Below are 25,870 nucleotides of genomic sequence, written 5' to 3'. Positions count from 1 at the left end.
ATTGGACCAACTTCTGTTGGTAAGCGAGACAAGCTTGTCTCATATATTGGGACCAACACAGGTACAGCAACACTGCAAGTGACTTTTGAAATAGATAGTAGTTTTGCTTGACTAAGGAGTAAAGACTAGGTTTTGTCTAGTGGCATAAAGTGGAGGTGGTTCTACATATTCTCAGAGGACTGGCAGGAATTGCCTGAAGAAGGTGCAAGCCTTTGTCATTTCCTCCAGCTTGAATAAATCTTCCTCCCTATGGTAACTCACCACTACTTGCTGTTAGCGTGAAGCGGTCTTGTCTGTTCTTGCTGTAGCTCAGCTCTCTGAAACCACCAGCCTCTGGAAATATAAGAACTATCTTCAGGCCTTCACAGCCCTTGCTCTCTCTGTGCAGGTTAGTGATAGGCACACACCAACCCCCCCGAGCACTCCCCTGCAATGCCCAGCCATTAACTGCCGGACACTCACAGAAATGACCAGTTTTGCGGTCCAAGGGAACAGTATACAGACAGCTTGAATGTTACAACTCAGGATAAGGCCTTTCAGAACATCAGAGCACTAAGATATGATTGTTTTATTATAAATATGTTTTCAACAGCTAAGACTAAGAGATAATGAGTCAAGATAATGGAAACAGAAATGGTTACATTTCCTTTTTTTTTTATAACACGCTTACTTGAATCTAAACTTAACTTTAACAGGCTAAACCCTTGTCTAAAGAAGTTTATCTCACCTAAAGCAGTCTCCCAGCAGCTCCAACCAACCTGACTGAGATACCTCCTTCATGAATGCAAAAAGTGCTGTCCTTTTTCCTTCCTCGGTGAAGGATAAAAAGGTTTCCTTTTTCCGTTTCCTTATATCCACCCAAATTCACTGTTTTGTCCTGAGTCAGGACAACCTGCCGGGGTTTCTTCCCTGGTGTGCTGATCCCATGCTGCCTTCACAGCCTCACGTTGACCATATGCAAATAGAGCTTCTATTCTATTGGTTTACAATGCTTAATTCACATGTGAACCAAGGCAGACTGGTGAATACATGTTCTTTGTCTGGCAAAAACCTGTTTATCAACCCTGCCTTGATTCAGATTTTAGAAACATAGTTTCATTATACATATTTAATTTTGTACATAGTATCAATGCATAAATTGCACAATGATAATAATGAGCAGTCTGATCTTGGCTTTCATTTAAGATCTTACATGACATCTTGTATGGATAAACACCATGAAAGCAGTGTGCTAAATGTAGTGAGTTTGAGGCCTGATGGGAGTTGCTGTTCTAGAACAGTGGACCCTTTGCCAGTTGACATTGAAGGATTCTTAAAGTCACATTCCCCGTCCATGCCTACCTTGAGACCCACTCCAACCACTCGACCATTCATGCTTCCCATGTGCTCTCTCCTTCAGGAAGAGAAAACATCTTAGTCAGCCTCTGTAGCACTCCCACAATCCTACTCTCCCGTTTACATTTTGCCCTTCTCCAATGCCCCTTGCAATGTACTAACTACTAACGTTTATCTTGCTAAGGAAGCACCAAGTTCTCATTCAGTGTGAATTAGTTGGCTAGCCATGTCTGAAAATCCCACTCTAAGAGCCTCCCAGAACATGAATTTCTTCTATGTACTAACTACTCACACACTCAGACCTTCTCTGTTTTTCCCTGTAGACTACAGATCTTTAGCCCTATTTCACTGGGGATACTTGACCAACAGTCTAGGTTTTTTGGTATGTTTTGGTTGGTTGCTGGATTTTTTTTCTTGATGCTGGGCTTCATGCTCAGTGAAGGAAGATATAGGAAATGAATGTGTTAGGAAACAACTCCGGCATTAAATTCATTCAAAGTAAAATTTCCTGTAGTTTCTTTCATAATTTAACTTATCCACATCTAGAGTCCTCTAAATGTCTTCTCAGAAGACATAATTCTGAGCTCACATTTCTTTCTGAACTTCAGTTCACTTTGGATCAGAGTCTTGTCAGTGAATAGAAGGGACTTTGGGTCAGGGCCTTTATGTCCACATTTCCTCAGATTTCAGTTTGAAATTTGTCAGAAGGGCTGTTTTGGGTTGCCTTGGACTTTTTCAATTTGTTGCCAGGGGTCAGTGAGCAAACATTTTTTGAGAGGAAAATAAATGCGAATGCATTTTGCGGACTCCTGACTTTCCAGTGTACAATCTGAATATGTCTTTACCAGTTCTTGTAAGCCCACCAATAGAAAGTTGTTGACTATACCATGGCTTTCTGCATTTCCTTTTGGCAGTTTTGGGGATGTGATAAGTTATGGGTAACACTTTACATCCCTGCTCATCATTTTAGGACTTTCTACCATGAAAAAGAGAATAATGACAATATTGGGAATATGCTGTGGCATGGAAGTTTCATTCTTCGTTGTCTTCTATGAGGCAGCAGCCTAACACTCTAGGCTCTCCAGAAATGCTTACACCTACCTCTCATATTGGGTTTTTATAATTTTAAAATGGGAAGGCACATGCTTCAGTTTGCGCCTGAATGTATGCAAATATATGGAAAATAATGCAAATTTGTATCCTACTTTGTTTTTGTTATAGGCTCTTGTTAGGCACACATTCTCGGTGCATAAGTCAGCCAGGCATGAAGTATTCCACAGCCATTCTGGAAGGACAGTTTCCTCCACTAGACAACAACATGCCAGCAGTCACCACCCAGCTCTGTGGTGGCAGAAAGATGACCTCAACAGCTGTTAGCTCCTGCTGCTAAAGTTGCCAGCATCATAATTTCTCCTGCCTCTCTGAATTCACTGCCAATAGATGTGTATGCGACAGGCCTCCCTGATCCTTCCAGCACTACAGGTTCTTTAGGTGAAACTTGAGCTTTAGCTTCTACTTCTTGCTATCTCTGATTGGAAGAAGTGTCTCATGTAACAGGTTGAGAGTGTGCCACCTGCAACCACAGAGTTCATGCCTCCCTAATATCAGCTTTGGAAAGGAAGGAGTGAGGGTCAAGAAGAACCTATCAACTCTCTAAGGCTCTATCTACATGAAGAAAATGGGAGCCATTAAATAAGGCTCCCTCTTGTCCCACTACCTAACCAGTTTGTAACAGTTCAGCAGAGGTAGGATCAAATAATTTTTAGTACTTATTATCGAATGTGAGGGAGACATGGACTTGACAGGATAGTTGGTCTCACGGCTAAACTACTTTTTTGGCTCCATTCCTGGCTTTTCCACAGCTATGCTGAGTGACCTTGCAAAAATCATTTAACTGTGACTCAGTTCTCCATCTATAAAATCAGGATAATAATACATCCCTACCTACCAGGTGTAGTGAAAATAAACTGATGTGAAGTTCTCAGATCCTCATAGAAAATCCTATAAATAAAACTGTTTTTGACCCAAAGCTGAAGCAACAATGTATCATTTCCCAATAAAGATGCACCCTAATAGCAGTCAGAAAAATCTAGCTAGTGAATGAGAGAGGGCCTTCATTTTCATGCCTCAGGTTTCCCAGTGCTACCAAAAGACCACTTTAAAATCTTGTCAGTAATGGTGTAGTAACTCATAAAAAGTTATTAGATCTTTCTGCTGCTTGCTTGCTTATCAAGTTTTGTCATATTACCTTTTTGACATAACAAATTGCCTTCACGTTAATTGGGAGATATAACAATAACATGATGAACAATATAGAGATTGCCGGCTGCTAACGCATATGAATTTTGAAGAATGAGAACTCTACAAGGAAAAGTTATCAAAACATCTCCCTATTATATTTAATAAAGAAACAACAAATTGCTACATTCCTGGATGGTTGGAAGATATAATGAATTGAACAACAGACAATCTCATTTCTCTCTCCAACTGTATAGAAATTAAATGTCAACTATAGACACTTATTCTTCATTTCCCTTGCTATGCACTAGACTCTTTCTTGTCAGGATACTTAACTGAAACTGAAACAGGGGGATTAGACCTTATTTCTGGCAAGCCAGTGTTCTCCTTGTTATATTTAAAGGGCTGTGTGATGGAATATACCAGGGGTAGGCAACCTATGGCACACTGGATCCTGACCACCGGTCCGGGGGCTCTGCATTTGAATTTAATTTTAAACTGAAGCTTCTTAAACATTTTAAAAACCTTATTTACTTTACATACAATAATAGTTTAGTTATATATTATAGACTCATAGAAAGAGACCTTCTAAAAACATTAAAATGTATTACTGGCATGCAAAACCTTAAATTAGAGTGAATAAATGAAGACTTAGCATACCACTTCTGAAAGGCTGCCGACCCCTGGAGTATACAAACCCCTCACTGGGCAACAAGGGGTTAAGGAACTACTCTGGGCTCAGCCAGTCCTGCCCCACCCTGCCCTGCCGGTAGGAAATGGATTAACAGGAGGAGTAGTTAAAAGGTAGGGGAATGGCTCATTTGGTGGCAGACTAGGGAAGAGAGCAGACCTGCAACCTATAGCTCCAGCAGAGAAGAGCTGAGGGAAAGGTAGAATGTCTCCCTAAAACAACTGCACAAAGGTCCCTCCTTGAGGGAAGGGAGGACCTGCTACAGAGACAGCATTCCCCTCTCCCTCTCCTATGGACTCTGGGTTTGTTAATTCCCTTTGTTTTGTTTGGACTACCCCAGCAGGGGAAAGCTCTAGGACTGATCTGGCCCACGAGGGTGAACCCACTGTGGGAGGAGGCAGTTACCTCCTGCGAGAGAGGAAGCTACCATGCTACACACAGCTACCCAGAAGGTGCTTTGTGGTGAGTGGACACCCTTCATGCCACCTCAGCCCAGATAATCCCAGGGTGGTGTTAGGAAGTGGCCCAAGGAGGGCAGCCTTAAGTGCCCCCAGCTGTCACATCACTGATAGCCCTCAAAGGGCCCTGGGTCAGAGCCCAGTGGAGTGGGAGGGCCCACAGGCTCCACTACTAACAACCCTCCTGCAATGCACAGGCCTAAGCCACAGTCCACTACGAGATGCTCTTCTACCAACCACCCCTCATGTGAGGACCATCAGAACTTGATGGAGAACGCTGGTACTTTCCCACCCTGAGAGAGGGATGGACGGACTGACCTAGACAGCCAAACAGCCTACACTAAAATGACATGGACTGGTGAGTCAGACATTATGGATCTAGAGTGTCTGCTGAAATGGGTGACAGAGAATCACCACCAGCAGCAGACAGCTCAGCAACAGCTCCTACAGAAAATGGATGCCCCACAGCAGCACCTGGTTTGGGATTTAGGGGCCCAACAACAGGAACAGCAGCAATGGTTGGTTCAGCAGGTCATGGCCTTGATGCATCCCCAGAAGATGCTTTGTGGTGAGTGGACACCCTTCATGCCACCTCAGCCCAGATAATCCCAGGGTGGTGTTAGGAAGTGGCCCAAGGAGGGCAGCCTTAAGTGCCCCCAGCTGTCACATCACTGATAGCCCTCAAAGGGCCCTGGGTCAGAGCCCAGTGGAGTGGGAGGGCCCACAGGCTCCACTACTAACAACCCCTCTGCAATGCACAGGCCTAAGCCACAGGGTGGGAAAGCCCCCTGGGACTTCTCAACCACACCACCAGCCCTATCCCAGGGGCACCTTCCATGCCGGTGAAATTCACAAATATAGGCCCTGAGGACAACCCTGAGGCCTTCTTGACAACGCTTGAATAGGTGGCAATGGCAAACCAATGGCCACCTGACCAGTGGGCCACCATACCTGACAGGGCCGGCGCAGGCTGCATATCAGGGGCTGGATACTGAGTCTGCCCGAGACTATGGCCAAGTGAGAACAGTCATCTTGGACTACCTTGCCACCATGGAGGAGACCTGCCAGAGGTTCTGCAGGGAGAGGTACCCTACAATACCCTGACATTTTTAGTAAAAGTCACAGACCGGTCACGGGCAATAAATAAAAATTCATGACTAAAATGTCCATGACTAAATGGGAAGGGAGGAGGGTCCATCACTCTGCCCTGCTGTGGTTGGGAGCTGCAGGGAATGGGGAGCTCTGGGGGATTCCCCTGCTAAAGGCGGCAGTTGAGCTGCTGGGGATCCCCCGCCCCCAGCAGGGACTGGTGAGCCTTGGGGGATTCTCCCGCTGGCAGCGGCAGCTGACGAGCTGTCAGGTTTCCCCCGCCACCCGCAGCAGCTGGGGAGCTGCAGGGGATCCACCCCCGCACACGGTGCTTGGAGAGCTGCAGGGGACCTCCACACCCACGGGGACTGGGGAACTCCAGGACCCCCACCACTCTGGGCAGCAGGGGTACCCTGTAGTTCCCGGCTGCTGCGGGCTGAAGTCATGGAGGACTTGACCAAATCATATCCTTACCCAGAATCCATGACACTGGGACCAGCTAATCCCAGCCTTACTCTTCACCATCAGAAAGGTACCCTAAGCTTCAACAGGGTTTGCACCCTTTGAACTGCTGTATGGATGACAACCAAGAGGCATACTCAACCTGGTATGGGAAACCTGGGAAAGCCGAGCACCGACAGCTGAAAACATAGTGCAGTATGTTTTAACCTTACGTGAGAATTTGGAGGCTATTGGGGCATATAATGGAGAAAATCTCAAGGAAGCACAGGAACAACAACGACAGTATAACCAAGGGGCACGGATGCAAGTCTTTCAATTGGGAGATCTAATCCTGTTGTTTCTTCCAAAGTTAACGGCCAAGTGGCAAGGCCATTAACTGAAGTGATAAAGAAAGTGGGGACCGTAGACTACTTGATCAGACAACCAGGGAAGAAAAAAGAAAATTACCATATAAATTTATGGAAGGCTGGGAAATCCAGGGAAATCCTTTTCATCATACTGTATCCTGAGGAACCGGAACTAGGACTCCTCAGTATCCTCAGAAAGAACTTAAACCATATGCAAAAGGAACAGGTGTTCCAACTAGTGCCCACTTTCCCATGGGTATTCTCAGCTCTTACCTGGGAAGACATTCTTAGCACAACATCACATTAATACAGAACCTGGTAAAGTAATATGGGAAGTATTCAGGCCATCAAGAAAGAGAGCAGGACCATATTGGAATCTGGGGTGATAGAAGAGTCCCAGAATGACTGGAGGAGTCCTATTTTGCTGGTCCCAAAGCCGGATGGCACACTATGTTTTTGTATAGATTTCAGAAAAATGAATGCAATTTTTAAATTTGGCGCCTATCCCATGCCAAGAATCTTAGACCAAGTGAGAGAATCCCAATACATCACCACTTTGGATTTGACAAAGGGGTATTGGCGTATCCCCTTACCACTGGATTCTCAGCAGAAAACAGCATTTTCTAGGCTGCTCGGCCTATTTCATTTTAAGAGTATGACCTTTGGGTTACACAGGGCAGCATTTGAGGGACTGATTATTCCAACAGCACAGTCAATATGCAGCAGCATACTTGGATGACATAGTTATCTGTAGCAAGGATTAGGACTCCCATCTAGACAAAGTAGCTGCTGTTCTCTGATCACTGAGAGAAGCCAAGTTAACGACAAACCCAACGAAATGTGGAATAGGAAAGGAAGAAGCCTGTTACCTGGGACATAGGGTGGTAGAGGGCAAGTCTGCCACTTGGTGGATAAGATTCATGCTGTACAGGTATACAAGACCCCCATGACCAAAAGGCAAGTGCACGTCTCATTAGGCTTAGCTGGATACTGCCACCAATTCATACCTCATTATGCAATCCTGACAGCCCCACTAACTGACTTGACTAAGGATGCCATCCCAAGATGCCCCACCTACAAAAGGGTATCAAAAACTCAAGACCATCGTGACGTTACGACCCATATTCTTCATAGAAATATGTTTATGATATGTATATATTCTCCAGAGTATTAAGCCTAGTTTGTATGTTTGTTTTATTTGCTCAATAATCTGCTTTAACTAAAATGTATTTTATGCAAGATGGGTCATGTGAGATATGATTGGAAAGGTTAAGATTTACTGAATATGATTATCCAGTTTGGATGCATGTATCATTTCTGCATCTGAAGTTAGGAATATCGACTATGTAACAATTACAACTGTGTGTACACTTGGGGAACGCCCACCAGACAGTGCTCAATCAGCCTGAATGGGCCATTAGGAAGGACAATAGGACTATGAAGATGCTAATCTCCCTCATTCCTGAGAAGTTTCCTGGGATGCTGCAATGACTCCGCAGGGTCATGTGATCACCATATTGGACTTCTAGTATTTTTCCGGGAAACTAAGGATTACCGCCATATGCAAATCCTATTTAAGGCTGAGGAGTGAGTTAATCTTGGTTCTCCTCCATTGCTTCCCCACCCAAGAAGGAAGACTGCTGAAAACACTTGAAGAAACAAAGGAACTAAGTTGGGGGACGGGGAGGGGGCAGGGGCTGGGCCCAGGCAAAAAAGGTCAGCCTGTGAAAGGAATACCTGGAGATTTAAGCTGCAAGCAGTGCAGTTTACCGTCAAGTAGGCTGACCAGATAGCCAGCGTAAAAAATCGGGACGGAGGTGGGGGGTAATAGGTGCCTATATAAGTAAAAGCCTCCAAAATCGGGACTGTCCCAATAAAATCAGGACATCTGGTCACCCTACCTTCAAGAAACTCTGCAACCTGCATAAAACAACATTTAGGGTGAGAAATTACTATTTATAGCCAATTTCTTTAATGTATTAAACCTCATTTGCATTTTTTATTTGCTCAGTAATCTGCTTTAATCTGTTTGCTATCCCATATAATCACTTGAAATCTACCCTTTGTAGTTAATAAACTTTTTTGTTTATTCTATAATCAGTTTGTGTAATTCATAACTAGTGGGGGGGGGCACACAAAAAGCTGTGCATATCTTCTTCCACATTGAGGGAGGGAGCAAATTTCATGAGCTTATGCTGCATAGATTTCTATACAGTGCAAGACAATATAATTTTGGGTTTGCACCTCAAAGGAAGTGTGCACTTAAGTGCTGGGAAATCCCTGAGCTGACTCTTGCCACACAATGCTGATTGCAGATGCTGTGTGATTCTACAGCTGGGTGTGTGGGTGTGTGCACGCGTGCGCGCAGCAGAACAGGGTGTGGGAGCCCAGGCTAGTGGAAAGAATGGGCTTAGTGGGATGCCACTACATCAGATAGCACCCCGGAAGGAGGGTCCAACCCATCACAACCATATTCTGCAGACACCAGTTCTGTATAGCCGAACTTCAAAAAGGAATTTGTATTACAGTTGCATTGGAGGTATGACTAGGGGCAGCAACGCTTCCTCCGTGAGAAAACATACTCAGTGATAGAAAAAGAGTGTTTGGCTGCCAAATGGGCAATAGAGAGCCTGCAGTACTCCTCCTAGGAAACACGTTCACACGAGTCACTGATCTTGCACCCTGCACTGGCTAAATGCGATGAAAGAGAGAAACCCAAGAATCATGAGATGATACCTGTCGCTACAACCACGTGCCGTTTGGATACAACACTGGGCAGGAAGTTTGCATCATAACACTGATTTTCTGTCCAGCAAAGGAGCCTATGCTAGCCAATACTGAGCACAGAGAGAAGGGAGAGGAAAGCCTCTCCTGTTTACCAGCAAGCAGCTTGACCACACCCCCACGCAGCTGCCACAGCTGCCAATCATGGAGGCAGGCACCCACAGCTGCAGCTTATAGAGGAAACAAGGCCTGCTATAAAGGGGAGGGTATGAGAAGGACTCAGTTAGAGATGAGGGTCCAAGAACTGCCCTGACAGAAGCAAGCTGAGGAGAGCTGGTCAGGAGCAGCAGAGACCCCTCAAAAGACCACACCAGGAGCTGGTGACACAAGTTTATTCCTTTAATAGACTGAGTCCTTTATTTTCTAGTCATCATACTATTGTGTTTGGACATTCTATCAGCAAGAAATAATTCCCCATGGCACTCTGGTTAGCTGAGGTTTGGTCATAAGGTCTAGAAGTCTACAACAAGGAGTGCTTGTATTTGAATTGAAGAGTCAGCTACAGACATCTACTGAAATACAAGAGGCGTTAGGGCCCAGCACGCCCTCCCACTTTTAACTGTGGTGCATAGGTTTGTGCTGCGTGCATGCTGTACACTTGTTTTTGCAAGTCAGAAATGGAGACACCCAGATACATGTTTCATTGACACCAGCTTTATATCTACATCTGGAAGATGGTTTGAAAACAAATTGCTGATCAAAAAGAACTAACTCTGCATAAGGATTAAATAATAAGTGTTTACATACAGTAAAGAATTCTGAACTGGGAAGGTTTGTTTCCCATGTTTTGACAGAAGAGACAATAAAGAAAGCCTATTCTGATTGTTCAGGTGCAGAAGTTCAGCATGACCCTCACTGGGTTATGAAGAAATGACATCTAGTTCTGCATGTCAAAACAGATTTAAACAGCACCACGCAGCTTACCGACAATTACAGAGGGAGAATAGATCAGCAGATGAAGCTGCACTCATTTTCTTCCCAAAAGAGTTCAAAGCACTCAAAGATTAGGATAACTTCTATGATGAACTGACCTATAGCTGTGAGGAGGTAACACTGTTCCCAGCTTTGGCTAGAGAAGAGCCTCTTGCTGGTTTGTGATGAACTGGAGATCACTCTTTTTACAGAGATGACAGTTCTGCTTCATGAACCAAACTGTGAAATACAAACACCAGCTGTTCAGTCAAACTGATGCTCACTGTGATTTAAGACAACTTACAGGAAGGCCTGTATCCACTATTAATTCACCAAGATTTGCAAAGGGACCGAGGTGCTGCAATGCTTAGCATTACAATGCTAAATTGTAGGCACCCTTTCCCATAGTGGAATTCCCAACCCTGAGATAGCATCCAGGCTCACTATACAATGCTTGGGGAGAGTTAGGTGTCGAAGAATGAGATTCACAAAAGCGAGTATGTGCTGAGTGGGGAGATGCCTAAGCTAGTTGATAAAAAATGCTGAGGAGATGGGAATGGCCTAAGCCCAGACTCCCAAAGGGAGCTAGATAGCTATCTCCATTTGGGATTCACAGCCATGAGCCCTCTATTGGAGTTAGGCACCTCAGCCCTTTCTCACAAAAAAAACGAGGCCAGGAGAAGGAGGTGCCTTCCTTATAACCTGGAGCCAAGTGGTCATAGAACTCACATGGGATGTGAGACCCAAGTTCAATTCCTCGATCAACTGATGGGGGAGAAGGGATTTGAACATGGATTGCCTTCATCTCAGGAAATTATGGGATTACAGAAGCATTACAGAGAAGGTGAGTTTTGAGAAGGGACTTGAAAGAGAATAAATAGGATCATAGAGAAGGATATATGCAGCTGCAACTGCACGGCAAGCTCTTGGAACATGAAGTATAAAGAACTGCTTAGTGAGGAATGAAAAAGTGCTTTCACAAACACAGCATGGGACAACAGCAGCAATAATATTAAGGCCAAAGTTATGTAGAAGCCTTTCACAGGAAAAAGTAGTTAGGATACATCTAAAATATAAGTAGGTGGAAGAAAAGATGAAGTATAAAATGCATCAGTGAAAAGTGGTTGGTATTTGCTCCATTAATGAACATTTTCAATGAAGTCTTTGTGATGGGTTGGACCCACCTTCTGGTATGCCACTGATGTACTGGGGTTTTACTGAGCCCCTCCTTCTCCAACAGCCTGGATTCCCTCTGTCTGTTTTGCTGAATTACTGTATATACTCATTCATTAGCCTGTTCGTTTATAAGCCGACCCCCAAAATGGATAGGTAAAAATAGCAAAAACTGTATGACCCTTCCATAAGCCGACCCTATATTTCAGGGGTTGGAAAACTTTGGTTCCCGGCGTGTCAGGGTAAGCCGCTGGCGGGTTGGGACGTTTTGTTTACCTGGAGCATCTGCAGGCAGGGAGCCCCTCACCTCCCTGTGGCCATGGTTCACCATTCCCAGCCAATGGGGGTTCCCGCAGCTCCCATTGGCTGAGAACGGCGAACTGTGGCCACAAGGAGCTGAGGGGCTCCATGCCTACAGATGCTCTAGCTAAACAAAATTACAATGTATTAGCTCAGGGATCGGCAAACTTTGGCCCGCGGCCCGCCAGGGTAAGTACCCTGGCGGGTCAGGCCGGTTTGTTTACCTGCCGTGTCCGCAGGTCTGCCGATCACGGCTCCCACTGGCCACAGTTCGCTGCTCCAGGATGCGTCACTTTTTTACCAAAAAGATTCGGCTTATGAACAAGTATATACAGTAGGCTCTCCGGCCTCTTGCAGCACACACACACACACACACAGGTAGGGCCACAATCAGTTGCAGACACAGACTGAAGTCAGCTCTGTGTGAGAGGATTCACCCAGCACTCACGTGCACACCCCATTGGGGAATAAACCCAAAATAATACTGTCTTGTGCTATATAGAAAGATCTGCACAGCGCAAGCTCATAAAAATTCGCCCTCTCCCTCAGTGTGAAGAGAGATATGCACAGCTTCTTTCCCCCTGATATGGATTGCACAAACTGGGTTTAATAATAAACAAAAACAAGTTCATTAACTATAAAAGGTAGATTTTAAGTGATTATAAGGGATAGAAAACATCACAAAGCAGATTACCAAGCAAATAAAACAAAACACGCATACTAAATTTAAGATCTTGAAGAAACTGGTTACAAAATATAATTTCTCATCCTAAATGTTGATTTAGGGAAGATGCAAATTTTCTGTAGCTTAGAGTTCCAGTTATTTCTCTTTACAGACTAGATTTCTGTTTTAGTCTGGACTCAGCCCTTGCCTTTGTCTCTTCAGGTGTTTTTAGCAGTCTTTCTTCTTGGGTGGGATAAATAAACCAGTAAAAGAAGTGTCCACTCTCATGTTCCATTTCTGCAAAGGGAATCACAAGCAGAACCTTCAATTCCACAAATAAAATTCCTGATCCTTTGTGGGATCTGGGCATTTGTTTTGATCCATTAATAATAATAATTTCATAATTAATCATTATTAATAATGTGTTTGTGTTATGGCAGCACCTAGAAGGACTCCACTACACACTTTACAAAGACACACTCTTTTAAAGCATTTTGCATTTCTGAAGGGGCCAAAATCCTATTACTGTGTTTGCAATATATTTGCAAACTGCGTTATGTGGCATTTTCCTGTTGTCTTCAGTATGAGCAGCATGGGGCTCCTCTCCATGTACTTTCTTCCTTAGGGGGGAAGGATAGCTCAGTGGTTTGAGTATTGACCTGCTTAAACCCAGGGTTGTGAGTTCAATCCTTGAGGGGGCCACTTAGGAATCTGGGGCAAAAATTGGTCCTGCTAGTGAAGGCAGGGGCTGGACTCAATGACTTTTCAAGGTCCCTTCCAGTTCTAGGAGATTGGTATATCTCCAATTATTACCTAGCATTATACCACAATTTATACTACTTTTATTATGCCACTGTGCATCACCAGAGCCCATTAGTAAGACTCCCATTGCTTTGGGTATGGACCAAACCCTAACAGTCCTGCTTCTCACCACATGCCAAAGTTAAAAAAATATTGGCATCTCCTCTTGGGTAGAGTCTTTATCTGGGAGATTAATATACATATATTAGCTGCCTGGGATTATTGTTCCACTCTAGAGTGCATCCGATCTTTAATTTTGGAGGGGCCTGGTAACTCCAACATCTGGGATTAGCCGCTGGGTGGGATTACACAAACCCTACAGCTCTCGAGTTCATCCCTCCTGTGATGAAAATAAGCAAACAACAGCTAAACCCACCCCAGCCCCATGGGGGCAGGAGTGTGTAACCCCAGGGGACAGGCTTGGGCAGTGACTGCACCTGCCCACCCGGCTCTGTGTGTGAGGGGGGAAATCCCTCCCTGTGGTTGTGCTCCCGTCCCCGCCCCGGGCTCGAGGCTCTGCGAGCGGGCTGCTGCGGGAGGGGCACTCCCAGGCTCGCTCCCCCCTCCCTGGATAGGGGGCCCCCGCCCTCAGTGGGCGGGGCTCCGGGCAGCAGCCGGGAGAGGGGCGGAGTAGCGCGTCCCGCGGTGGTTTGTCCCTGCGCTGGCGCCGTACCAGCGGTGCTCGCCGCTGCTGCCCCGTGGCTGCCGTGACAACAAGGGGAGCCGGCCCGACCGGCGCAGTGATTCGGGCGCCTGCGTGGGAGGGGGGCGGTGCGCCCCGCCGTGACGGTAGCAGGCAGGAGCGGAGGAGGCGGGGATGTGGCCTGCCCCCTAGCCGGCAGGGCCAGCCCTGGGCCAGGGCAGGGATGAGCCATGGCTTCGGTGAAGGTGGCTGTCCGAGTCCGGCCCATGAACCGCCGGTGAGTCCCGGGCGGAGCAGGCTCCTGCTGCTCGTTTCCCGCCGTAAGGGCTGCGGAGTCGGGGAGAGGGACTGTCCTGCCTCCTGCCCCCTTCCCTGGGGGCTGCGGGGCCGAGAGCCTCCCCTCCCGCCCCCATCCCCGACGTGGACTGGTCCTGATTTGCCCTGGGTCGGGGCCGTCACTGCTCTTATTCCTCCGTATCCCCCCCATGTCCCCGTCTCTGGTGGCTGCTGGGGTGGGGCAAAGACTGTTCTGCTGTGCCCTTACCTGCCCCCCCCCCCGGCTGCTGGCCAGGGCTGGGACTAGTCACTGGGACTGGCTGGGACAGACAACACCTGCCAGGCATGGTCTAGACTCTAGATAATACTAAATCCTGCCATGAGTGCAGGGGACTGGACTAGATGACCCCCCCCCCCCCCGTGGTCCCTTCCAGTCCTATGTTTCTGCGATTATCCCCTCTCAATACCCACCTTCCATGGTGGCTGCTGAGTCAGGGCTGGGGCAGCCTGAAAGAGATTTTCAAACAATGAGGAAGTTTAAAAAAAAATCTTTCTGAAACAGAGCAGAAACTCTCCATTCCCACAGTGTGAGACCACTGAAAATTGCTTTAAAATGTTCTGTAAAATTCTCTTCCCCCTTCAGTTCTCAGCATGTCAGATGGGGTGTCAGGGCTACATCCCACTGAAACATGAGTTACGATGATTAGAACCATGTTAAAAGAACAGGAGTACTTGTGGCACCCGATCTTCCAGGTTCTGTATTTGGAAGTTTTAAAAGTTTGTGGGGACATAAACGTCTGAGCTGCCAGAACACACAACTCCTGTAAGGGCTGAATTGGCAATACCATATCTATAATTGTTAAGAAAATCATGTCTGTGAATTTTAAATGTCTCTAATATGCAGCCAAATAATCCACTGCAAGAGCTACTTCAAACTTGATTGCCAAATGAGGTCCCCTTCTTTCTCCTCTGGTGGACTGAGAAATACTTTTGCATTGTGCGTAAGAGGGATTGTTTTGTCAGGATCCTTTACTGAATGAAAGCTTTGTCTTCCAAGTCATTAGTAATTATATATGTTAGTCGAATACTTTTATAGTTTAAGAAAGTTTGCAGTATTGTGAGAGATGGGACTGTTGAGCACACTTTATTTGTTGGGCCCATATGGGTATTGCAAGCTGCTTTGCCTATTTTAATAAGAGGTATTTTTGCATAGTACAAATATAACTACTCTTGGTTTGCAGTGGGGGAAGGCATAGAAAATGTTTGTTCAGTTGCTGTTGAGAGGGCTTTTTTTTCCATTTAAAAACGGAAAAAAGGTAGACAGGTATCTGGAAAGTAATATTTGGACACTTTCAAAAAGTGACCTCAATTAGAAGTCTTTATAGGTAATGACTGTTAGTTGACAGCTGAAAAAGACATTAAAAGGACACTGCTTGGACTGTTTGCAATGTTGATTGTTGCAAAATGTACACATCTTGAGGTAAATCCAGAAAATAAAAGCAGTTTCTTCTAGATAACTAAACTTTTTTAATGTACAGAGTAAATATAGTAATTTCTTTTAAAATGAACTAACCCAAATACTGCTTTAAAGAGACAGACAAACACCCTCCCCCCCATATTAAATTCTGTGGCTTCTCTTGGCAATCTTTTCATTTATTCCAATGGTCTGAAGTGACAAAGATTTATTATTATTTTTTTACAAGAAAAAGATATGCTTTACATTTATAAATTGTCAACCAGGCGTCTGTTAACTTCCACATTTTACCTACTTTTGATATCTCCTTATCAGTTTGCAAAATCCTTAGAAGATCTGTAAAAAAATTTATAAGGGCCTTGCGACCATGGATTGAAAGGCAGAATAAAAGTGCAAAGTATTATATATTTGTATTATGGTAGCACCTAGGAGTCCTAATCATGGACCAGGACCTCATTGTGCTATGCACCTTACAAATACATAATGAGAAGACAGTCACTGTCTCAAAGAATTTATAATCTAAGTACAAAACACAAGTGGATACAACAGATAGATTGGGAGCACGTGGGAACAGTGCTGGTGTGTTGGGCAGCATACGCTGGGATGTGTTAAGGTTCAGAGAGCAAGCAGGAGGGAGAACCAGCAAACCAGTTTACAAAGACACGGTTAAGGATTCTTGTGTGTGCTGCAATAAAGCATTACAGCTTGTTTACAGGAAGACAGCTGTGCCAGTGCAGGTTGCTAACAAGGGCAACATGACCAGCTGCTCTGGTTTCTGAGAATACTAACCATTAACTGGTTACAGATTGAGGCACTGTTCATGTTGCCTGCCTGGTTGAAGCAGTCTGTCTGCACACAGTAAATTGCAGACTTGGGCCTTGAAGTTATGGTGTAGGCAAGTCCTCACTGTCAGCAAAAATACCACCTCAGACTGTGTTCTTACCACATTTGTAAGGTTTAGCCTGATCAATATTTAGATGGGAGACTTCCTTGGAAAACCCAGGGTTCAGCAGAAAGTTGGTAGTTTATTAAAATGGCACTGTTCTTTTTTGGTCAGCCTGGTTTTATGGGCTGCTGTGCTGCAGGAGGTGCTATCCTTGAGATAAAGTGCAAAGCCAAGATCCTGAAACGTTAATAAGAGTAATGATGGTGCGTAAACCAAATGGGATAATTACATTTTGTCCATATAAATTTCTGTTGTATCTTTATTTGGATATGATATCCTTTATGTCCTTCCCTAAGTTGTTGCTGTGCTCTTCACATCTGCTATGCTGAAGTACATAGTCATAGATTGGTGAAGGGACTTTTTTCTTTAATTAAAAGAAACGAGTCAATGAAGCCTTACTGTATCCCTGTTTTTTTTTAAACTCTACAAACGGTATACATAAAAAAAAAAAAATGACTTTCATTAACTTGCGGCAAAGAGTCCTGTGGCATCTTATAGACTAACAGACATATTGAAGCATAAACTTTTGTGGGTGAATACCCACTTAATTGGATATTCACCCACGAAAGCTTATGCTCCAATACGTCTGTTAGTCTGTACGGTGCCACAGGACTCTTTTTTTGTTGCTTTTTACAGCTCCAGACTAACATGGCTACCCCTCTGATACTTTCATTAACTTGTAATTTCTTGTAGATGAAGCTTAGTACATCTTTGGTTTGTTTTAAATTTAATTATATTATGCAGCTTATTTTATGATTAACTATTCAGGTCATTTGTAATTAGAGCAGGCCGGGCAGTGTGTGGTTATTTAAAAATGTCTATTGGTAAGACTTCTTCAGCAAAGCTTCGAATACTTTGGTTTTTGCACTATATGCAGTTGCAAAATATGAAAATAGAGGTGAATATTGAATTATTAAAAATAAAACTAAATTGGAAGTTACTGATATTTTGTAAAATTTGTTTCAATTCTTCCTTGGATATTGGTTTTCTACATGTAGCAAACCAACTGAAGGGAAAGATAGAAATGCATATGCTCAGGTATGCTGCTTAGGCACATGAAGTCATTCACAGTCATTATAATAAATCAGTTTTACTTTCATAAAATGAACAGCTTTAAAATGTTATAGTGTTGAGGGTTTCTCTCTAAAAGAAGCTTTTAAGTGACTCTAGGATTTGGTTGGATTAACGTGTGCTGTGTCAATGTTAATGCTTGAAATTTGTAGGCCATATTTGTAGGTTGTCCATTACAGAGATATGCAAATTAGTGAAACAGCACCATTAACTATATAATGTGTTGTATATATGCATTCTGGAATGAGTCAAGCAGTAGGAAGGAACATATTACTTTATTAAATATAATTTGCCATTCCATCATATAGGTGACTAACTTTAATGCACTTCCCTCCTTTCTGTGGTTTTTGGTCAATGGCATCTGTCTTTGATCTGTCCTGAAAAGGGACTCATTCATTTGGGAGCCACAATAGTCTGCCTCCTTCCTTCCCCATATGCTTCTCTAAAAATAATTCACATCCAAAAGTGTATCATATGTAAGAAGGGTTTCTGACAAAATTATGATTCAGTATCTCTCCTGCTGAATAATATAATAGTAACAGTGTGGTATGTAGAGAAGGTTTAGGAGCTAAACAAATTCTCTTTGAAACCAAACTGCAGGTGTGAGCTCATGTAGTTACAAAACAGTTTAGTCACGTTAAGTCTCCATGAAGCCTTCATTTTTCTCTCTTGAGCATGTGTATATAATTTTGTGGAAGTGGAGAGGGACAAATGTAGTTTCTATTGTATTGTGACAGCAACCTTTAAAAAAAAATTCTGGCAATATAAAATAGCTTAGAAGTAAATCTTTTGAGCCACAGAAGGAAAAAGCAGTTGATTGCTTCTGAGACTAAATATAGTAGGAGTTCATAAGTGACTGAAGTTATCCCATTGGCTTATGGAATGGTCTTAGTTGTCACTTACCTGTATAAAGTTACCTATGAGGTTCAGTTTCAGAAGTTGTTGTTAAAACTTCGGCCTGTGAGGAGTTGGGTGGGAAGGATACTGAAGAAAGTAGGGTGTTTATAACAAGTGACTGTCATTCCTTGGAGCATTCCCATTTGCAGTGTGCTGTACCTCTGAAGTTCTCTCAACTCTCCCTTTTATTTTTGTTGCCTGAGAAAATATCAGAGAGCTCCTTATGCTTCTCTGTTCATTGCTGGATAGCATCTTGAGCAAGTTGGACACTATTATGTGGTTTTCTGTTGACCTTACATTCCTATTTAATGAAACTGATTCTGTTTTTCCCTTGTTTGGCTGCTTTTACCCATTGCTGGTCAAACTTATGAAGTTACCTGACAATCTTGCATTAATATCAGCAGTGAATCTTTTAGTTCTTCAATTTTCCCTTCCCCTCTGTTTTCTCCTCCTCCCCATTATATCTATTCTTACAATTAATAGTGAATTTGCAAGTTTAAATCTTTCTGGAAAAATATATCCAAGACAGAATAATGTCAGTACTTTAAAAAAATTACTAATTTTGTGGTACAATAAAAGCAATGTTTTTAACATAAAAGGATGCAGTTCTCTTACCAATTTCTGACTCTTCACTGTTTTTATGGCATATTTGCACAATCATCTTTGTTTATACTCAACACCCCAAAATTATACACTGCTTCTGAATGAACCTGGTATTGGAGAGGCCTGGAACACAGATTTAAATGATCCTCACCGCTACCACTTCAACAACAGTGGTACTGAAAATGTCACGATTGTTGTACTCGCTGCTGTTCTGTTCTTCCATTTCAATGGACATCTTCATTCAATGACTCATCTGAAGTTGGAGAATTTCAAGAAACTGACCAATGACTTCTATTTTTCAGATGAGCACAGTTCTTTTCTCTCATTACTTAATTTTTGACAATGTTTACATTTTACTCATTTTCCCAAGTCAGTAGTTTTTATGCCCTTGATCTGCATGCCCTTCTTGGTATCAGCTGGAGTTGTGCAGATCGATGGAAAGCATGATATGACTCTTGGGATCCAACTAAAGCACTGGTAGTAATAAAGAATGGAAAATCTGAAATAAAAATTCCATTGGTTTGTCAACTACACTTAAAATAGTCATGCTGAGCTCTTTTAACTTAAAAATAAATAAATAGAGTTAATAGAAGTAAACAACAGAAACTGTATTGTAGCATGTCTGTTTATTACACAAAGAGAAAATATATTGAAGTAGGAAAATATGAGATATTAGGATGTAATATAGTAAAAGCAATTTGTGTTAAATTGTGCTTTCAGAAACATGGATTTCTTTAACTGTGCTGGGTTTTAATACTGTAGAGTTTTTGGCACTGTCTTTGGGGCCAAATTATGTTTTAAGTGGACTAATTAAATTTTTTAACATAATTTAGCCCAGACCACATTGGTCAGATGAACTGTTACAGCTCAGTGCAGCCACAATTGTACGTTAAACCGTGCATAAACATAACAAATATATTTTTTAAACTTGGTGGTTTGCCCATGTAGAAAGTAAATATTAGTCCATTATACTGTACCTCTATAGCAGTGGTTCTCAAACTGTAGTCAGGGCTGGTGTTAGATTTTCTGGGGCTTTGGCCCTCCTGTGGTGGCAGGGCTCGTGGCTCAGGCTTCGGTCCCCCCTCCTGGGGTCATGTAGTAATTTTTGTTGTTAGAACGGGGCCACAGTGCAACGAAGTTTGAGAACCCCTGCTTTATAGCATAGACAGCTGCATCTTCGTTTCTGATCTAGCATGGTATGTGAACAATCACACTTTAAAAAAACAAAACTTTAAATATATTTACATTAAGACTATTATGAAAAAGTCAACACCACAAACTACATGAAAAATATTGATTTCTCATATTAGAAGAACTAGAAGTCAGGCAATTACTCCACTTGAAGGCACAACGAATAGGTTCCTCCCTGTCGTCGTCGTCCTCCTAAGATGTGCTAAGTTTTGTCTAGGTACTCTATAAAACTGCATGAATGAAGATAACTTATTACCTACTGTATGTTTCGAATAATACCCAGTGCTTACATTTCAGTCTGTTTATTGCCCCACCTTTTGGTACTTTGGATCACGGCTTGCTCAGATAATCTACTAGGATTTCTCCTTATATTTGAGCAAAACCTAGTTCCACACTTGACTGTTCTAAATATTTATTTAGAGCACATATCTTTTTAAACACTTGATTTTGTAATCTGTGATAACTGAATCTTTGCTTTTGCATCTCGAGTCTCATTTCGCTGCTCCAATGAGAAGAATCACTAAATAGCCTAAATTGTATGACTTGTACTGTATATGATATTAGATATCAATCAATGTGTTGAACTTTAAACTTTTGGACAGTGAAATTCTGCAGCAATCCCAGGAAAATCCTCAGGAAGCAGAACACTTGAAAATGTGTCATTTTCCTGGAGAGTTTCAGCCTTGGTTTCAGAATTCTATATGTTACTCAGCGGCCCTAGAACAGGGGTGGCAACCTTTCAGAAGTGCTGTGCCGAGTCTTCATTTATTCACTCTAATTTAAGGTTTCGTGTGCCAGTAATACATTTTAATGTTTTTAGAAGGTCTCTTTCTATAAGTCTGTAATATATAACTAAACTATTGTTGTATGTAAAGTAAATAAGGTTTTTAAAATGTTTAAGAAGCTTCATTTAAAATTAAATTAAAATGCAGAGCCCCCTGGGCCGGTGGCCAGGACCCAGGCAGTGTGAGTGCCACTGAAAATCAGCTCGTGTGCCATAGGTTGCCTACCCCTGCCCTAGAACTTAACCTTTCTCTTAGCTCTAGATTACACTGATGACAAAAGGTTATCTGTATTGTTGCACTTGTGAGAAAATAAGAGTGTGTGGCTATATAATTCACAACATACATATTAGTTTAGCCATATAAAGTTGTCATGAAAAACTTCTTAGCCTAGCCATAGAACTTGCTATTGCTAGGCTTAACTTTGTGATGATGGTGTGGGAGTGGGAGAAAATTACTTGAGCAAGCAGAATTTTCAAAGGCTGCTCCCATCTTCTCATAAATCATTCACAATTGGCCAGATCCTCAGCTTGTGTAAATTGTCATAGCTCAGTTGAAGTCAATGGACATATGACAACTTGAGTCAGGTGAAGATCTGACCCCTGAAGTTCCCTTGTGCATATATTTGTTCTCTGATATCTTTATTTATGGAACTCTGTCAACTTGTTACAGTTGCCTTAGGTGTTTTGGAATCAGTTACTCTGCTTTCTTATTCGCTTGTAGCCAAAACAAATGGAAGTGTCATTCTTAGGAGTGACAGTAGATAGTGAGTAATCATTTGCTGTGATGTAAACCTATAAACTCATGATACAAAACTCAAGGGTGTTGATGAATAGTTTATTTCTTTACAGTTTTTTAAAATGAAAAGATGATTGTTCAGTTTGTTACTAGTAGGATATACTCATTCTCTTACTTAGAACTTAAGATGCCAATTCCTACATCAGCTAAATCTAGTCCATAGAGCGGCTCAACTTCACAAGTATAAAAAACAGAACTTATTTAAATTAAAGAAGCGATCTTTAAGAGGTAGGGAAACCTTGGCACTTCGGTTTAGCAGTTTTCTCAACCTAAGAAAAACAATACATAGGCTTTAAATTGAATTTAAAAATTTTCCCCATGACATTATGATTTTAGAGAAGGTCAGATTTTGGGACTTTAACTTTTGAAGTATTCTTTTAACTAACAAGTATTTGGACAAATATGAACCATGGGCTTTGGGGTGTGTGTGTGTGTGTATATCTATATATGTATATATCTATAGCTATATGTATATCTATATATATCTATAGTGTGTGTGTGTGTGTGTGTGTGTGTGTGTGTGTGTGTTTTCAAAAGAGAGATTTTGTAAGGAACAACTGTTGGTCCTAAATGGAGATGCCTCAACTATCTTCTTAAATTCTGGATTGATTTTCTTTTATTAGTAGATAACATATTGTTTGAATGGCCATTAAATGTTTTACTATGGCAATCTGTTACTCAACAGTAATGCTACTTCACTTTTACCCTGATTTTTCCTGTTGTCTTCATGGAATAGGCTGTAATGCTGAGAACTACCCAGGTTCTATTTTAAGAACTGGCAACAGCTAACTCTGTAAATAAATAACATGGGTGAGAACACTTTCTCCTCTCTATACAATAAATTTCTGCTTCTCATCTGTTGACTTTTGAATATAAAGTCATTACAATAATTTCACTGAGCACCTCTTGGGGTAAGGTAGGGCATGTCTTCAGTGTCCTGTTAACAGCAAAAATGACTCTTTACACTCTTCATTTTAATAACTGGTATTTCTGGAATGTTGTGTGTGGAACTTTGCAAACACAAGAAATTGTCCCTGGTTCAAAGAATTTAAATCTCATTCAGGCGGGCATATACCATGCCAAGGATACATTATTATATGCAAAATTTGTAGGGAATGATTACAACATGGAGGAGATTGTTGGAAGATTACATCAAGTGAAAGGGTTGAAGAGGAAGTGGACTTGGCTGATTAAATTGGAAGCTGTGCTAAAGGTAAGGGACAGAATGAAAAACAGTGTAGGCAAAGAACTGGAGAAACAGCAGGTCAAAATGTCCCAGGGATTGGGACATTTTCTTGCAGTTCCACTTTCAGGATTATAAAACAGGGGTGGTGATATGGACTTGTGGAACCTGGTGAGGGAGAGGCAGCCAAGCATTTTGCTGGTGCCTCCTTGTGGCAGATGTCCAGTATAGGTTCTTGGTATGGGTTCTCAGATAAAATGGATTGGAAAGGGATTTGAAGGAAAACATCCCTTAAGGGAGATGGGAGAGGGCAGGGAGTTTGGGGTTCCTGCATCCTGTACTGCTGGCCGCCAATTACCCTCCTTTTATAGCCTCCTTTCACCTGATATGAGGGGAGGATGGTGAAGTACCAGCAGTAGTATTGCTTTGACTTGGTTGGGGATTATGTGGTTGATTGACCTGCACTGTACTCTTAAGGAACAGGATGATTGACCTGCACTGTTGAACTTGTTGCTTGGTACTCCCAGATATTTTAGGTGAATACAGTTGCAGCTTTATTAAACCACATCCACTGCCTCTTATCTTCCTTCTGATATGGTAGGACAATGAAAAACAATGTTAGGCTGAGAACTGGAGAAACAGCAGGTCAGAGCCTCTCAGGGATAAAAGAGGATGTGTTGCACCAAGTCGTCAGATAATGGGAATGCTCACTGGACGTCATAAGAAAGAGATGCCAGTGTCAACAGTTACGCAGCAGGATGGAGCTGGGCGTGGGGAGGCACTGACTAATGATTACCATCCTCTGGAGCTCTGTGGTGCATGCATTTTCCCAGTCTCTCTCATCTGACAAGCAGTAAAGCTAGTAATCTTTCATCAAGCACGCCAAACTGTTTTTTTTCCCTTGGTGCTTGTTGAAGTTTTACTATTTAGAATGTGGGATCATGAATTTGCTATGATATGGCCTCAGAAAAGGGCAATGCACTTTTGGCTTCCATGCATGGAAGCATCGCATCAAGCTCGAAGGTTCCTTTCTGTGTGGCTCCTGTGTGAGTATACCGTGAATGTGTTCATTTCTGGGCACCTCATTACCTGAAAAATATTGACCAATTGGAGGGCATTAAAAGAGCAACAAAAGTGACAGATTGATTTGAGAGAAAAGATTGAACTAAATGTGTAGCTTCTATAAAGGCGTGTTACAACTGCCAGCAAAGATTAGAAGACATAAGTCAACAACTGTTTGAAGGGTATAAATACCAAGGAGAAAGAGGTATTAATTATTTAGTTATAGCTCCTTATTTTAGGAGCAATGGGATGAAATTAATAAAGGAAATTTAAACTGCATATAAAGAAATACATTTTAATATGGAGATTTCTTTAGACTGTGGAATAGTCTCCCAAGGTAAGAGTCGAAAGCTTAGTCAGTTGGAGAATCTACAACTCTCTGATTAAAATGTTTGAAAACACTATAAGGAATAATCTTGCATAAACGGGGAAGTGGACTGGAACTAGATGACCTTATAGGTAACTTCCTATTTCTGACTTCCATATGATTCTGTGAGCTCTTGTAATGTGATGTGTGTGCAGGTCTGTGCATACCCTGCAGGACACCCTGTACATTTCTTGCCATTTGTGTGTCTCCCACAGCTAGGACTTGGTCCAACTTTCATTTAAGTTAATGGTAAAACTCCTATTGATTTGAATAGAGCAGGATGGAGCCCCTAATGCTAATAGGCTAAATTTTGTGTTCCTTTAATTGAATGGTTGGGCTGGCAGTTAAGCTTGCATACAATATGGAAATACAGGATGCCTCTGTCTACACATGCTTGCTTTCCTGAGCTTTCCAATTTTTTTTAATGTTAATGCCTCATATTTTTCAAGCATTATAATGGATTATCTCAATTGCTGCCCTGTTTCCATCATTCTCCTGTGTAGCATTAAAGAACAAAATGTTTCCACTGCCATTGTGACTGGCGCATAATGGGAATGTGTGGTGCAAACTTAGTTATGTTTCTGTTTTTAGAATTCTTAATTTATGCTGGCTAAACTGTTTAAAACATTTTGCATCCTGAATATTCAAACTGTATTTCTTTTATAGTGGCTTATATTAAAAACATAAGCATTTATTTTAGTGATTTTTAGCAAACACACTTTTGAGGCGCCTGCGTGTCTTATGTAAATAAAATTGTGAATTACAAAATAAACTGAAACCTCCGCCCCTCACTGCGAACTCCCTGCAACAATACCAGGAAAAGACAGTGAATCATAAGGTTATAACTCCCATGATGAACTAGAAAGTAAGAGAGAGAGAATCTGTCACAATTGAGATTTTATTTGAAATTAACACTGATTTTGAGAGTTAGACCATAATTTTTAAAATAAATATTTAAAAAGTTGTTAGAGTTGTGAACAGTTAATACAACTACACTCCTTGAACTGGTGTCTCTGAAGTCTGAGTATTTGAAATGAATGACAGGTTTCAGAGTAGCAGCCCTGTTAGTCTGTATCAGCAAAAAGAACAGGAGTACTTGTGGCACCTTAGAGACTAACAAATTTATTTGAGAATAATAAATCAATAAATAAATTTGTTAGTCTCTAAGGTGCCACAAGTACTCCTGTTCTTTTTGCTGAAATGAATGAGTTATAGGTAGGGCCAGCTGTGTGTGAGTCATCATGTTTATACTGGTTAGATACAAAATACAGAGGTACCATAGCTATTGAGAGTATATTCTTAAACGGAGAGATGCGCCAGAAA

At 42.3% G+C, this 25,870-nt stretch overlaps 1 protein-coding gene across 3 annotated transcripts in view; it reads left to right on the top strand.

Annotated features, from left to right (window-relative positions):
- Positions 1-13,950: 13,950 nt before the first annotated feature.
- Positions 13,951-25,870, top strand: part of KIF16B (kinesin family member 16B) — a 202,057-nt gene continuing 190,137 nt past the window's right edge. Inside the window, exons 1-2 of one of the 3 annotated variants that reach the window (XM_039530470.1) lie at positions 13,952-14,174; positions 23,048-23,148. Coding sequence is in view for 2 of the 3 variants with exons in the window: in XM_039530469.1 (XP_039386403.1) it covers positions 14,128-14,174 (47 nt within the window). In the remaining variant the exon portion in view is untranslated. Of the gene's footprint in view, positions 14,175-23,047; positions 23,149-25,870 lie in introns of all 3 variants that reach the window. The other 2 variants (XM_039530469.1, XM_039530468.1) reach the window with 2 other exon arrangements.

Source organism: Mauremys reevesii, linkage group 3, assembly GCF_016161935.1.
Source record: "Mauremys reevesii isolate NIE-2019 linkage group 3, ASM1616193v1, whole genome shotgun sequence".
Taxonomy (NCBI): Eukaryota; Metazoa; Chordata; order Testudines; family Geoemydidae; genus Mauremys; species Mauremys reevesii.
The sequence above is the reverse complement of the archived record's forward strand: the minus strand, read 5'-3'. Positions and strand labels throughout refer to the sequence as shown.